The 13,268-nt window shown below is 39.1% G+C and overlaps 1 protein-coding gene across 5 annotated transcripts in view; it reads left to right on the top strand.

Moving 5' to 3' along the window:
- The window catches only part of TULP4 (TUB like protein 4), a 145,389-nt gene that overhangs the window by 25,542 nt on the left and 106,579 nt on the right, over positions 1-13,268 (top strand). For all 5 annotated transcript variants that reach the window (XM_030235547.2, XM_050972915.1, XM_050972914.1 and 2 more), the window contains one exon: positions 828-3,110. In XM_030235547.2, coding sequence (XP_030091407.2) covers positions 2,859-3,110 — 252 coding nt within the window. In that variant the 5' untranslated portion in view covers positions 828-2,858. The remainder of the gene's footprint in view (positions 1-827; positions 3,111-13,268) is intronic.

The raw sequence follows: 13,268 nt of genomic DNA, 5'->3' as shown, positions 1-13,268 counted from the left end.
GCATCTTTTCTATGAGGAAAGTCTGAGAACTGAGACTTCAGCCTGGAGAAGAAAAAGCTTGAGGGGATCTTATTGTTGTGTACAGTTGATGGGAGGGAATTAAATGAGAGAGACAGGCTCTTAATGGTGGTATCCAGTGACAGAACCAGAGGCAATGAGCACAAACTGAAACACAGATGGTTCCCTCTAAACATCAAGAAACACTTTTCTGTGAGGATGACTGAGCACTGGCACAGAGAATCCATAGGGTTTTCATCCTTGGAGTTATTCAGAAACTGCCTAGATACAATCCTGGGCACCTGACTCCAGGTGACTCTGCTTGAACACAGTGGTTGGACCAGTTGATGTCCAGATGATGATTCTGTGATTCTGTTTGTGTGCCTCAGGGTCTAACCCTCTGCCTGCTCTATCACTAACATCTTCCTTCCCCATCTTCACTTCAAAGTTGTGAAATCTTTAAGACTTTGCCCCAGAGACTGTGAGTAGGACAAAGCTCTTCCCTCTACTGTCCCCCCCCCAAAGCATCCTTCCCAGATACATTTAATTAGCTATACATGTCCATTGTTAAAAAGTTTTGGGAATTTTGGAAGTGAAAAAGAAAATTTTGTAGTTCATCTTTCTGTGTATATCAAATACAAGTATATCAAACATGTATGTTCTGAATAATGGTTTTATCTATATTTAATACACTGTGTAGGAGTCCAGTATACAATCCTTAATCACAATACTTTGATTACTGTAACAGTAGTACCAGTATCTTTAACTTGTTTTGTGCCTTCTTTTATTCACTTTTTTCTTTTTGTGTCTGTGTGTGCTTTGCCTTGCAGAGCTGGAAGAATCCAGGGATTCCAAGTTTTGAGTAGCAGGCGTCTTACAAGATTACCACACCTAAACTGAAAAGGGAGATGCAGCTCTGAGTACCAGATTGGTGCGTGCACCGCATGTACATGAAATCGCACATGGTTTTGTCGTCACGTAGACTTGCTCTGGCATATTCCTGAGAGCTTTGCAATTGATGAAAATTAATTTGAGAGCCAGATGGAGCACCTTCGCAGCACAGGAATCAGTAATCCATGCAAAGACACCTGCCAGTAATGTTCAACTTTCCACATGGTCTTCACGGGTGAAAAAAGTCTGCAAGAAGAGAAAGAAAAAACACCCTCTGTGCAGGAGAAGCCTAATAAATACCTCCACAATCTAAATCGATAGCTGTGAAGGAAACAGAAGAATCAAGAGGACAGAGGAAACTGATTTAGTTCTAGCAGAGGAATAATGTATGGTCTTCAGCACGTTTTGCTTTGGGCTCAGTAGATTGTGAAGGGACAATAAATCGTGACCTTCTGCTGAGCAATGATGACTGGAAGTAAATAAGTTGAGGAACTATGGGACAAGTCTGGGCATTGAACTGAGCAAACCTCGCCGTCCTTCTTGAGTTAACCAGGTCATCAAACCTGCATATCCTTTCTCCCTCTCCTTTTTCCTCTTTTCACTTAGTGTGATATAAATACTAGCTAATTGAGCTCATAAGTGTTATTCAAATAAAACGATTGGAATACTTCATATGTTTCCTTCTTGTACAGCTGCAAATGTTGTGTCTGGAACTATGAGTCTGTGCTGTAGACAAGCATCAAGAAGGAAAGATCCTGTCAAACAAGCAAGGAAAATACCTAGAGAAATAGTGAACCCAGGAAGTCAGATTTTTAATGCTGCTTCTCTTTCTTTTTTAGATGATTCTATTTCTTCCTTCCTTGAATTTTAGAAGATTTTGAAAGAGTGCTTACTTGATGTGCTTTAATTCTGGCATTTGTTTTTTATGGTAGAATGAAAAGTCTGTGATTCCTTGTAGCAGAAAAAAAGGGAAAAGTAAAGGAAAAACAGCTTGACATTGTAGCCCGTTTCACAGGAGAGAGAACTTCATGGTTCACCTGAGGCAAACTTACCTACTTTGAAAGCTAAAAGCTTTAGAGCATTTTTGATTCTGCTATAAATGAAGAGGGGGTTCTTTTTCATTCGTGTGTGGCAGCAAAAAGTGGGAAAGCAGGCAAGATAGCGTGATAAACAGTTCAGGCTGTGTTGGGTCTCTGGTGGAAAAAAAGTGCTGCGATGAAACTTGGATTGGCTTTGGATTGCAAAAACTTTTGAGTCCAACGAGTGGTTCAGTACAAGAGGGATTTCCCAACTGGCCTGGCACACCAGTGCCTGCACAAGTTCGGGTCTGTTGTTTCACACGGTTTGTGTGCCTTTTTTTCCCTTTATGCAATCTCTTTCAGCTTTAGCAGCAGAAATACATCAGATGGAAAAGATATGCCAGAGGGCGGCTTGGAAAAGAGGAATGTCGTATATATACATATATATGTATGTGCGTGTGTTTAAATTTCTGCAACTGAACTTTTGAAGAAAATCTGACTGGAGGAAGTTTTAAAAGCCTTAAGTTACTTGAAACCTACACATTTGCAACTCTTTGTCTCTGGAATTGCATTACGCTAAACTGGAATCTCAGGCTGAATAAAGATTATATCAAGTTGAGCAAAAAGATGACTTAACCATTTCTTGAGCGCCTCTTATGAAGTAGCTGTTTCTCCAAAGGATAAGTGCACCCCCACTCTACAGACTCAAAACAAAAATGAACCTGAATTTTTTTTTAAGTGTTACTTTTTCTTAGCCAACTGCCATCATCTTTTATAGAGGAATTTTTCACTATGCATTTGGTGGATATTTATAAACACTGACCCCATCCTCCTCCCTTTCAATGATCTATCCAGGTCAGTCTTATCAATAAAAAAAAAAAAAAATTGATTTAAATTTTGTGCACTAGACATATTACTTTCTTATGTCAAAAAATAAAATATTTAAAAAGCATGTATGCAGCAGTGGAACATGGGCCTGTTCTTTGCAGCGATTCCAACATCCTCTGCCTCTCCTGGAAAGGCAGAGTCCCCAAAAGTGAGAAGGAGAAACCAGTGTGCAGGAGGCGGTACTATGAGGAAGGCTGGCTGGCAACGGGCAATGGCAGAGGAGTTGTAGGCGTCACTTTCACTTCCAGCCACTGCAGGAGGGACCGGAACACCCCTCAGAGAATCAACTTCAATTTGAGGGGCCACAACAGTGAGGTAAGCAAAACGTGTGTTACACGCTAAAGAAAGTGGTAGCTACCTCCTCTCTTCTCTCTTCCTCTTCTCTCTTCTCTTCTTCTCTTCTTCTCTCTCTCTCTCTTCTCTCTCTCTCTTCTCTCTTCTCTCTTCTCGCTTCTCTCTATCTCTCTTTCTCTTCTGCTCTTCTCTCTCTCTCTTCTCTCTTCTCTCTCTCCTCTTCTCTCTCTTCTCTTCTCTTCTCTTCTCTTCTCTTCTCTTCTCTTCTCTTTCTCTTCTCCTTCTCTTCTCTCTCATTCTCTTCTCTTCTCTTCTCTTCCTCTCTTCTCTCTCTTTTCTTCATTTTTTTTTGTTTAAGTATTTCTGCATGGAATTTGACAGAGTGGTATGAAGGAGGTTCAAGACTCATCCAAATGGGATTGGGGTCAGTTGGAATTTTTCTGATAAAGTCAAGCATACACGACTGCTGGTGGGAGGTTCTCTGGAAATGTGTCTTGTTTTGGTCTGGCCTACTTTCTCCTTCATTCCCCAGCACCTGCCAGTTTCCAAGCGAATGCAATAAATGCATGTTAATGGAAGTTGAAAGCTGTGATAGTTGACTGCTTTCACAGGGTAGTGAAGTCTGGCCTGGAAGGCTAATGGAAAGGCAGGGCAGTGGGAGAAAAGCTTGCTTGAAGTCTGCCAGATTTTCAGAAGCTGCAAACTGGACCAGCCTGTGACAGGAGATAGCTGTTATATCTGGAAAAACTTCTCATTCTGTTCAAGAAAAGGCCACGTGTGACTTCTCAGAGAAATGCTGAGGTGCCTTGCAGTAAAATGCCATAACTTCAGTGTGCAAAGCATTGTCCTGAGTACAATGATACAAAAGCTTTTTCATTCATGTTTTCTGAAAGGCATAAATCTGTTGGTATAAACTGGTATTTCAGCTGTGCTTTATCATCTTCTGGCACCCATCTCTTTGTGTAATGCTTCATGGAAAGTGCAGGTGATGCCCAGTAGCACAGCAAGTGTCTTAGACAACAGCAAGGGCTTAGTTTGGTTCTGCTTTTTAGTTAGGATGTGTTTGGATGTGCTCTTTGAGAAGAATCTGTTCAAATCAAAGATTTGCTCTTAGGTTGGTGGGTGGAATGACATTTTAAGTACTGAAATGAAAAGCAAAGATACACCAAATTTACAGTGTGTTTTTTCTTGTCTGTTTTGCTATTTATTGGGTGGACTCTTGGTATGTATGTTGCCCTTTCAACCCAAGCTGCACCAAAGTCTTGGGTTCTTGTGTAACATTAGTAACAATCCTCTTTTAACCAAAAAAAAAGGGAGCAGCCAAAAAATACTTAGTCTGAAATAACTGCTTCCACATGCTTTGTGTGTATGGAGGTGTGTGGGTGTATGGTAAATCATACAGACTTCCATATGAATAGATGAAAGACAGATTAATGTATATATTTGTATCAGATTAATTCAAAAAAATTACAGCCACATTTTCCCAAAGGGAGGAGTGGTATTTGAATCCAGCATTTTGGTTTGAGTGACAGCTAGTTGTCTCTTTAATTTTCAGTTACAAATTGCATTTTATTTTTTAAGTGTGTGTGACACAATAATCGCTTTTCTTTTCTCCATATTTTGTTATCTGACTTTTCAGTGAACCTGGACACTTGTTTCTCTTCTTTTGTGTAATATATGTTTTGGAAACAATATAGGAAGTTTCTGTTTCTGTGAAGTCTTATTGCAGAACTTGGAAATACAAGACTAGGTTTCAGTATGTGCCTATTTAAGTGGAGAAGATGCTCATATGCCTGCTGCCCTTTGGGTTTGGCTAGTTTTGCTTTATTCACTCCATTGGCCCTTAGAGTCTCTTTCTGGGTCATTGCATCATTGCTGTGTGGATTTAGCTGTGCTGTTTGCACATCCTTTCAGCTAACAGTGATTGGCATGAGAGGGAGACTCAAATGAAATGAAAATTCTCTATTTGAATCTTTTTGTTGTGGTTGTTTGGATCAAGCTTGTGATTAATAAAGGGTTGTGTTCCTGTAAGCAATCCTCCTGACAGCGGGAATTGTGTCAATGACCAGAGTAGAGACTGCCAATTTATGTCTCTCTAAAACTACACTGACATGGTGGGATATGAGTGAAGGAAGAGAGAAGTGGCTTTAGTGGAATTAGCTTTCTGTGATGAGTCTGTGGCTGCTATCAGATTTTCCTACTGTCATGCATTTCTGACCATCACTTTAGGTAAAAGTTTATTTTTACAAGATGATGTGTTACACAGCTTTCTTTACCAGGCTTACTGAATTTAATCCTTTTCTAGGAGGATCCCACTGATTTGGATAGGATTGTTAAAGATATATAGTTGAATGGACAGCGAGATTCTTTCTTTAGAAAGCACCTTTTCTTCTAAGACTGTCTGCTGAAAGATTCTTGGAAGAAAATATTGAACATCAGTGCTTATTGCTGCTATTTGCATAAGAAGAAGTAGTAAATGTTTTGGTTTTTTATTCTCCTGTTAAAAAAAGCCAACAACAATGTTCTCTCTGCTGTGTACCACCATTCATAATGGAAGATGCTGATTTTGCAAGCACATCCTGCTATGTGTGTCTGATTAAAGCCACATTTGTTGCACAGAGTGGGCCCTTAGATTGTGCTTGACTTAAAACTCATAAGCCTGTTTGATTTGCTGACCAGTTCTAGGAGCCTATTGTGTTGTCTTGTTCCCAGAAATGGTGATTTATACCTATTTTACAGTTGATTTATAAATGGTGATTTATACCTGTATTTTTGTCTGGGGTAAAGCTAGGGTGCCAAGTGAAGTTTATTGCTTTTCAGTCATACAGTGCTACTTCAACATTAGTGTGTGTTCAATTATTAAGTAGAAAATGCTGAAATGAACAGAATGGAAGAGTGACAATATAGAAGTGAAAAGAGTGACAATATAGAAGTGAAAAGTTTTCCATTTAGGGTGTAATTAACAATATGCTGTGGGCAGAGCACTACACTGTATTTCAGTTTTAAAGTGAAAATCTAGAAGAAGAGGTAATGTGGCAGCACTGTGCTTCTGGCAAGAATGTGAGACTGTTTGTAAGTGAGTCAAGAAGGTGAATGCTTGTGATGGATTTTTGCAATCTTTTTATGACTGCTGAAGAGGTTCACTGAAATCTTTTTGGTTTATTTTCTTGAGTCGAATAACATGCCTGTAGCCTATCAGAACAGACAAGAATGAGGAATCCCCAGGACTGAATTACTGACATGCATATTATAGTACTGGGTTTGAATGACTCATCATGTTGAACAATAATTGAGAATTAAAAGCACTGTAGTGTGAGCCAATTGTGTTTCTGCAAATGTTTTGCTTGGTTGTTAGAGTTTGCAACAACCTCTTTTTGTTTTGTGGTTACTAAGGAGAATCACAAAATTAAAATAAGCATATTCCTATTTATTCTGTGGCAAGGGGTGAAAATATTGCATTTTATGAAACAAAAATGTGTGACCAGTAGGCTCTGAAGTGTGCCAGACTGAATATTTTTTTATAGTGGTACAGAGATACCAACTTTCAGCATCTGATCCATCTTGAGTTTTCCGGGAAGAGATTTTCAGGAGGCTTTGTGAGAGATAATTTGAAAAAAAAAAAAACCCCAAACTTAATTTAGGAGGCTTCAATTAGCCTTACAGAGATTTTCCTTCCAGTGAAATATTTTGCAAATCTAATTGGTTGGATGGTGCCATTATAAGTGTTTCTTCTAATGGTTTTTGTTGCGTCTAGTGTATTAAGATGGTATCAATTTTTATAGCACCTAATGTTTCTTAAATTGCTAGTGCTTAAAAAAATGTTTTGCAGGTGTACATTTACTTTTGACTGTGCTAACTAAAAAGACATCTTTGATATATTTAATAAGAATCAGTATGCTAATTGCTAGACTGAGGCATTAAAAAGTATTACAAGTGTATGCAAATTAGATGCAGTGAATTAAGTAACAAGCTGAATACATTACTGAGCATATATAACATTTTTTACTGTAAAGATAAAGGAAATTATTTCTTTACATTTGTCATTATTTGAGTGTTCCAAACACATGTCTACAGCTGCAAAAAACCCTCCCTGTTTCATTTAGCCCAGATTTTAGTAGATAGGGGTGTAACCTATCTCAGCTGGACTGTCAAATGAATTAGTTACAGCTTTTCAAAGGAGCACTGTCCTTCAAAAATATTCAATACATGTTAGTTTTCATAATACATTAGTTATGCAAGTCTGCACAGTTCTTGGTTTTGTTTTGGTTTAGAGTAGAAGGAGTTTAAAACTGTTTTTTTCCTGGTTTTAAAAAGAAAGAAAGCTTTTCTTTATCCTGTCCCATTTTTTTTTTTTTTTGAGGTTTTATGTATCTTGCAGAGCAGATTTTTTCCAGCAGTCTATTGATTGTTTGGGAAATAAATTTTAAAAACCCAAACAAATAAGCCTTTTCAGTAGTGTTTCTTGATTTGTCACTGGGAAGATAACAGAAAAACAATACAGGAAAACTTTTTTGTTTGTTTCTTTGCTTTGTTCTAATGTGACTGGCATTTGAAAGTTAAATGTGATTTTTATTCTGATTCTTGGACAGAAAAATTGAATCAGCATGTGACTCTTTACAGTATGGATCCCTTGTATCAAATGTTGCTTTCAGACACAGCTGGAACAGTTGTTACTGGTGAATAATTAAAAAATCCTGAGGTAGAATGATGCCATGATGATGCCTTTTGGCTTTAGAAGTCTTACAAGACATACGCTGTTGTAACTGCAGTGGTGCTGCAGATCTCTTTTCTGTTTTTCTGTCGCTGCACAAAGAAGACAGGATGTTTGTTGGCAGAAAAAACTGTTTCTCTGTTAAAGCAAGCCAGTGTAATTGGAAAAGACAGACAAGCTTTTGGGCATACAAGATTCTGAAGAAGGACTTGTATTTCTGAAAGCCTGGGTGGTTTTTACATCCCTCCTACCTGATACAACACTAAATCTTTCTTCAAACCATGCCCTTCCTCTGTCCTTAAACCATTATGGCTACAGAAAAATAATGCTGCAGAGAGGCAGGACTAGTGGGAAGTGACTTGTAGGACAGTAGGTCCCGTGCCTGCCTGTGCTGGCTCTCTTTGGTTTGTGCTGTGCCTGGTGTGGCCAGGCTGTTCTGACTGCCTGCTTGCAGAAAGGACAGACACGTGGGGCTTTCCTGCAGCCTCCTTACTGCACCTGCTTGAACTGTCTGCTCTGCACTTAGTCGGGGTGCTTGAGTGCTTTTATTTCTTCAAGCAACAATTAAAAGAGCCAAAATACATTTTAAACCTTTTTGATAGTCTTTTATCAGTCTTTTCAACCTTTGCTGACGTTTAAACATGCTCCATGGCATGCAGAGGTGTCTTTCATAGCCTTCTCTTAGGAGAATTGTTAAAGAAAATAAATGGAGCACTAAGTTGGAAATGGTTGATCCTTTTCTCTTAAATGACAAATAGCAGTCTCGCAGTCTTGCTGTTTCCCATTTCTATGCCCTGTATCAATTTGCAAATGCCAGGGTATGGCCTAAACTTGTGTGCCAGCACCCCTCCTGTATAGCTCCTTCACTCTAAGAACTGTGACCACTTTCAGTGAGTCTTTTTCTTTTTCTTTGTGGTACTGTTTTTTTTCCAGCCACACCCTGCTCCTGCTTTCACAAATATTTTTGTGAAAAGCCTTTCTTTCTGTCCATTTTTCTCAATTGCCTCAGAATCCCAGTCTCTCTGTTCAATGTTTATTCTTATGCAGTTGTGGTTTTGAAGCAAACCATCCAATATTGCCACAATTGTTGCTGGGTAATGAGAGTTGGTAATGCTGCATTGATCTGCTACTTGGAAATTGCTCTTGTAGGTCATGCAGCAGTTTGTTTCCTGCAAAGGTTAGGTCATCAGCTTTGGAAAATTTTAAATTACAGTTTTTCTGGTTTGTAGTAATAAGAGTCTATATAATTACCCCGAAAGCTGAGGAAAAAGGGAATATATGATGTGAAAACAATACTGTCAGCTTTTAAACAAAATTAATTATATTTGTAAGTGGGTCATCCATGCAGTTTAAAATTTTATCATGACATAACATGTAGCTAAAGTTTTGTTGTTAGATAATTCTATTTAAAAAAGTTTGAAGTGGAATCAAGCTCACCTATATCAGAAATTATTCCAAGTTTTTTATTCAAAGAATTGCTGAAAGATAACAACATGCATATTTTCAGATACTGACATGCCTGAGGGGCATTCCTTGCTTTTTGAATTAGGGTGAAGGTACTTTGTTGTTCTGTATAGAAGCAGTTGTTCCACATGATAATTTGTGTGTTCAAGGAAAATAAATGCATTTTCTTTAACATAAGTTTAATGATGAAGGCCTATTGATGTACTGAATAGATGAGATTACTCACCTATTAGACAGTGGATACCTAAGCTTGGAATATGAGCACTTTCTGAGTAAAGTGTTCAATAAAGAGTTTATTATGAACTTCTGAAGGCCTTGTACATATTGAGCATCTGAATAGTGGAGAAATTAGGTTTTATGATGGCATTTCTGAGCCATAATAATCATTAAGGACACTTCCTTGGTTTAAACAGTTCCCAGAGGAGTTCATCAAATTATAGATAGTCTGAACAGATAAGATACCCATTACAAACTATAAACATTTCACAATATAATTGAATGTAGAGTACCAAGTAACTGCTTGTCAAGTGTAGCTACAATGTAGTAGGACAGACAAAAGATATTTTATAGGCACTTATCCTTGGGCAGCCAGCATCTCTGCTTTAATAGCAATCCTTTGTGAACATACATGAACTTCTGAGGAAATTCTCAATATCCTCTTTGCATTAGGAACTTCTTTAAAGAGAAATAACCCACTTGTATAATACAAATGTTATGGGAAGTAATGAAAATGAAGTTGAATTGGGGAAGTTCTTGTGCGTTTTCAAAAAGAAATGCTGGTTTATGGTTTTCATTGAAATGGTGATATTCCAGTTCTAGAATTACTTGACAAATTCATATACTGGGAAATAGTATCCTTATGGATTGATTTTTCTTTTTTTTTTTTTTTTAAGGAAATGAAATGTACGTAGACTGCTTTACTAATGAATAAAAACCAGCTTTGTTTAAAGGGCAAGTGGTGTCCCTGGTGACATCAGGAGAAGTATTGCCAGCTGTTCAAGGCAGGGGGTCCTTACCCTCTGCACAGCACTGGTGAGGCCACACCTGGAGGATCATGTTCTGGGCTGGGGGCTCCCCAGTAAGAGAGGTCAATGAAGGGCCACAAAAATGATTGAGGGACTGGAGCAGCTCACCTGTGAGGAAAGACAGAGAGCTGGGACCATTCAGCCTAAAGAGAAGGTCCAAAAGAATCTTATTCATGTGTGTAAGTACCTGCAGGGGGGGTACAATGAAGATGGAGCCAGGCTCTTTTTGGTGGTTCCCAGAGACAGAGGTGAAGTGCTCAAACTAAACTGCAGGAGTTTCCCCATGAACATCAGAAAATAGTTTTTTATTGTGAAGGCAGGTGGCTTAGATAGCCCAGAGGTTTTGGAGTCTCCATCCTTGGAAATAATCAAAAGAGCCATCTGAACACAGTCCTGTGCAAGCAAATCCATGTCCTTGCTTGAGCTGGGAGCTCAGAATTTCCAGAGGTTCCACCCCAATCACTCTGAGACTCTGTGAAATCTATTTGTAAATCTAAGTGAAATCTCTTGCACAAAAATTGGTGAAGCAGCATCAAAAAACAGCTCTTGAAGGCAGTTAGGAAGTGCTAAGCATACAGAAGTGTGGAGAGAATCCATTCAAGTTTGGCTAAAATGAGAACAAACTGCTGTGCTAGAAGAGGAGGAATTTTTTTTTTTTTCCTGAGGAGAAATCCATATGGTTTCCCAAGCAGTCAGAGAGTTGGAGAGCATAGTCAAAATCCTCATGCAAAGCTGCAGGCAGAGGTTATTAAAATGCAGAAGAAAGTCAAGCTGTTGGATGTGAGTGACTTCATAACAGAAAGAGAATTTGGGAAGGAAAATTGCCATTGAGCTGAAGAGAAGGAGCTGGTTAGGTGCACAAATCATGGTATTTAAAAAGTTTTAGAAGAAGCTACAGAACGTGAGTCTGTTGTAAGCTATAGAAACCTACAGCCCTGCTTAAAAGTGATAAAAATGCTAAATGTAGACACTGGAAGATCAGACTTCTGGAGGAAATTGTATCACAAGGTAGCAGTGCCTCAGTTACTGAGTTGGCTCATCTGCTTGTAAAATGAGAAATGGCAAGTAGTTGTTTCAAAGGGGAAAGAGAAGGCAGAAGTGTGAAGAGCCCTGCAGCAGCAGATGCACACTGCCTAGGAGAGATGTGTGCCTGCACCTGCCCATGTGCAGGAGCCACAGGTGCAGCTGGAGTGCAGCCAGTCTCCAAATGTTGTCAGGGTGGAGAATGGCACTGGCTTCTGTGAGGCTGAGCAAACGTGTGGGGGATCTGGCAGGCACTGGCAGTCAGCAGAAGGCAGCAGTCAGTGGCACAGCTGTAGCTTCCAGAGGATAATGGCCAACAGCAGAAGGCTGATTATCAGCAGTATGGCCATGTCCTGTTCATGTCTTGAGTGGTGTCCTGGAGAGGGGGGAAATACAACACCTGCAAGAGATGTTGGAGGAGTTGGGAAAGAGAATATTTCAGCCTGTTAAAGAAGAAATGCAGTCTTCTGAGTGGCAAAAAGAGAGTTCTTCCACCTAGGGAAGAGACAGCTCTAAAGCCTCAAACCTGAAACAGCTAGAGGGGGTTGAGTTTTACAGGAAAACCAATTCCCCCAAAAAGAATATTAAGGTCATTCTTCAGGTAGAGACACAACAGAGAATTATGTCAGTGGAAAAAAATAAAGATAGAAAGGAGACTCAAAAATCTTGATTGTTTGATTACAAAATACTAAAAACGGGGATATTTAACCTTAAGCTGTGCCAGGGAAGTTTGGGTTAAACATTAGAAAATAAATTCCTCACTGAAATAGTGATTGGGCACTGGAATCATCTGCCCAGGGAGGTGGTAGAGTCACTGTCCCTGGATGTGTTTAGAAAAAGACAGGATGGCCACTCAGTGCCATGGTTTAGTTGATAAGGAGGTGTTAAGTTGGACATAAGTTGGACTTGATGATCTCAAAGGCCTTTTCCAAGCTAGTTCATTCTGTGATTCTGTGTGATTTGTAGCTTCCCTAATGAGGACCTTTCTTGAGGAATGCCCCTATCTGTCAAGGGTGCATATGTGAGGATACCCCAGAAGGCTGTTTTGAGGGTAGAGTGAAACTGCTTTCTGGTGTTCTGCTTGGGGTAAAAAGAGTGTTGATGGCATACTAGAGATCCTGTTTCTTCTTCTTTCCCTTTCTTCTTCTTTCCCTTTCCCCAATTCTAATTTGGTCCTGTGCAGTATTTTTTGAGCCTGATATATACAAATATCTTGCTCTTCAGCTGAGCAGTTTCCTACAAGCATAGGAAACTGTGGTTCCAGCTGCTGCACAGAAGTGAGAATCTCAAATGTTTGATTAATTAATAAAGGGTGTTGCTGTGGAGGGAGTTGTGTTCATTTTAAGGAATGGATGCTCAAAAGGTTTAGTTCCTTGAAATAAGGTGTCTTTAAAAAATGCAGAGGTTTAAGTGGCTAAGAAAGCCTCAGATTGAGGGTACTTGTCACTTCTTGTTCTGGTAATATCTTGAGCTAGGCATATGCTTGATAACCTAAATGGGACCAGCACTGAACAAAATGTATGAAATGGAAGAACATTTGTTGTTCTTCCATCCAGGCTCAGATTAGTTTACTGTACAAAATGAGGCTTTAGCATAAGTTATGTTTATTGGTGTCTAAGATAAATGTTTTCTCATGTACATTATCTTAGCAATTCTGCTTTTGCCCAGAAGATACCCCATTGATCACAGATGTTAGAGTAGGAATTACTGTTTTCCTATGAAAAATCATCATCTCTGTGTTTATTTACATTTCACTGCATTTCCAGCATTCTTACTGTTTCCAGAATAATACTCTCAACGGTTTCTTCAGATTTAGTAGTCCTCCTACTAATTAGAGATTCCAGACTCTGCATTTCACTTGTGAGAGAAATCTGGTGTCATTAGCTTTCTTGAATATCAGCAACAATTATGCAAGTTATAAAAATGTAAACCAAGGCTTGTTTATTGAGAAATACC

Source organism: Serinus canaria, chromosome 3 (genome assembly GCF_022539315.1).
Source record: "Serinus canaria isolate serCan28SL12 chromosome 3, serCan2020, whole genome shotgun sequence".
NCBI lineage: Eukaryota > Metazoa > Chordata > Aves > Passeriformes > Fringillidae > Serinus > Serinus canaria.
Note: the sequence above shows the minus strand (reverse complement) of the source record. Positions and strands in the feature narration are given on the sequence as shown.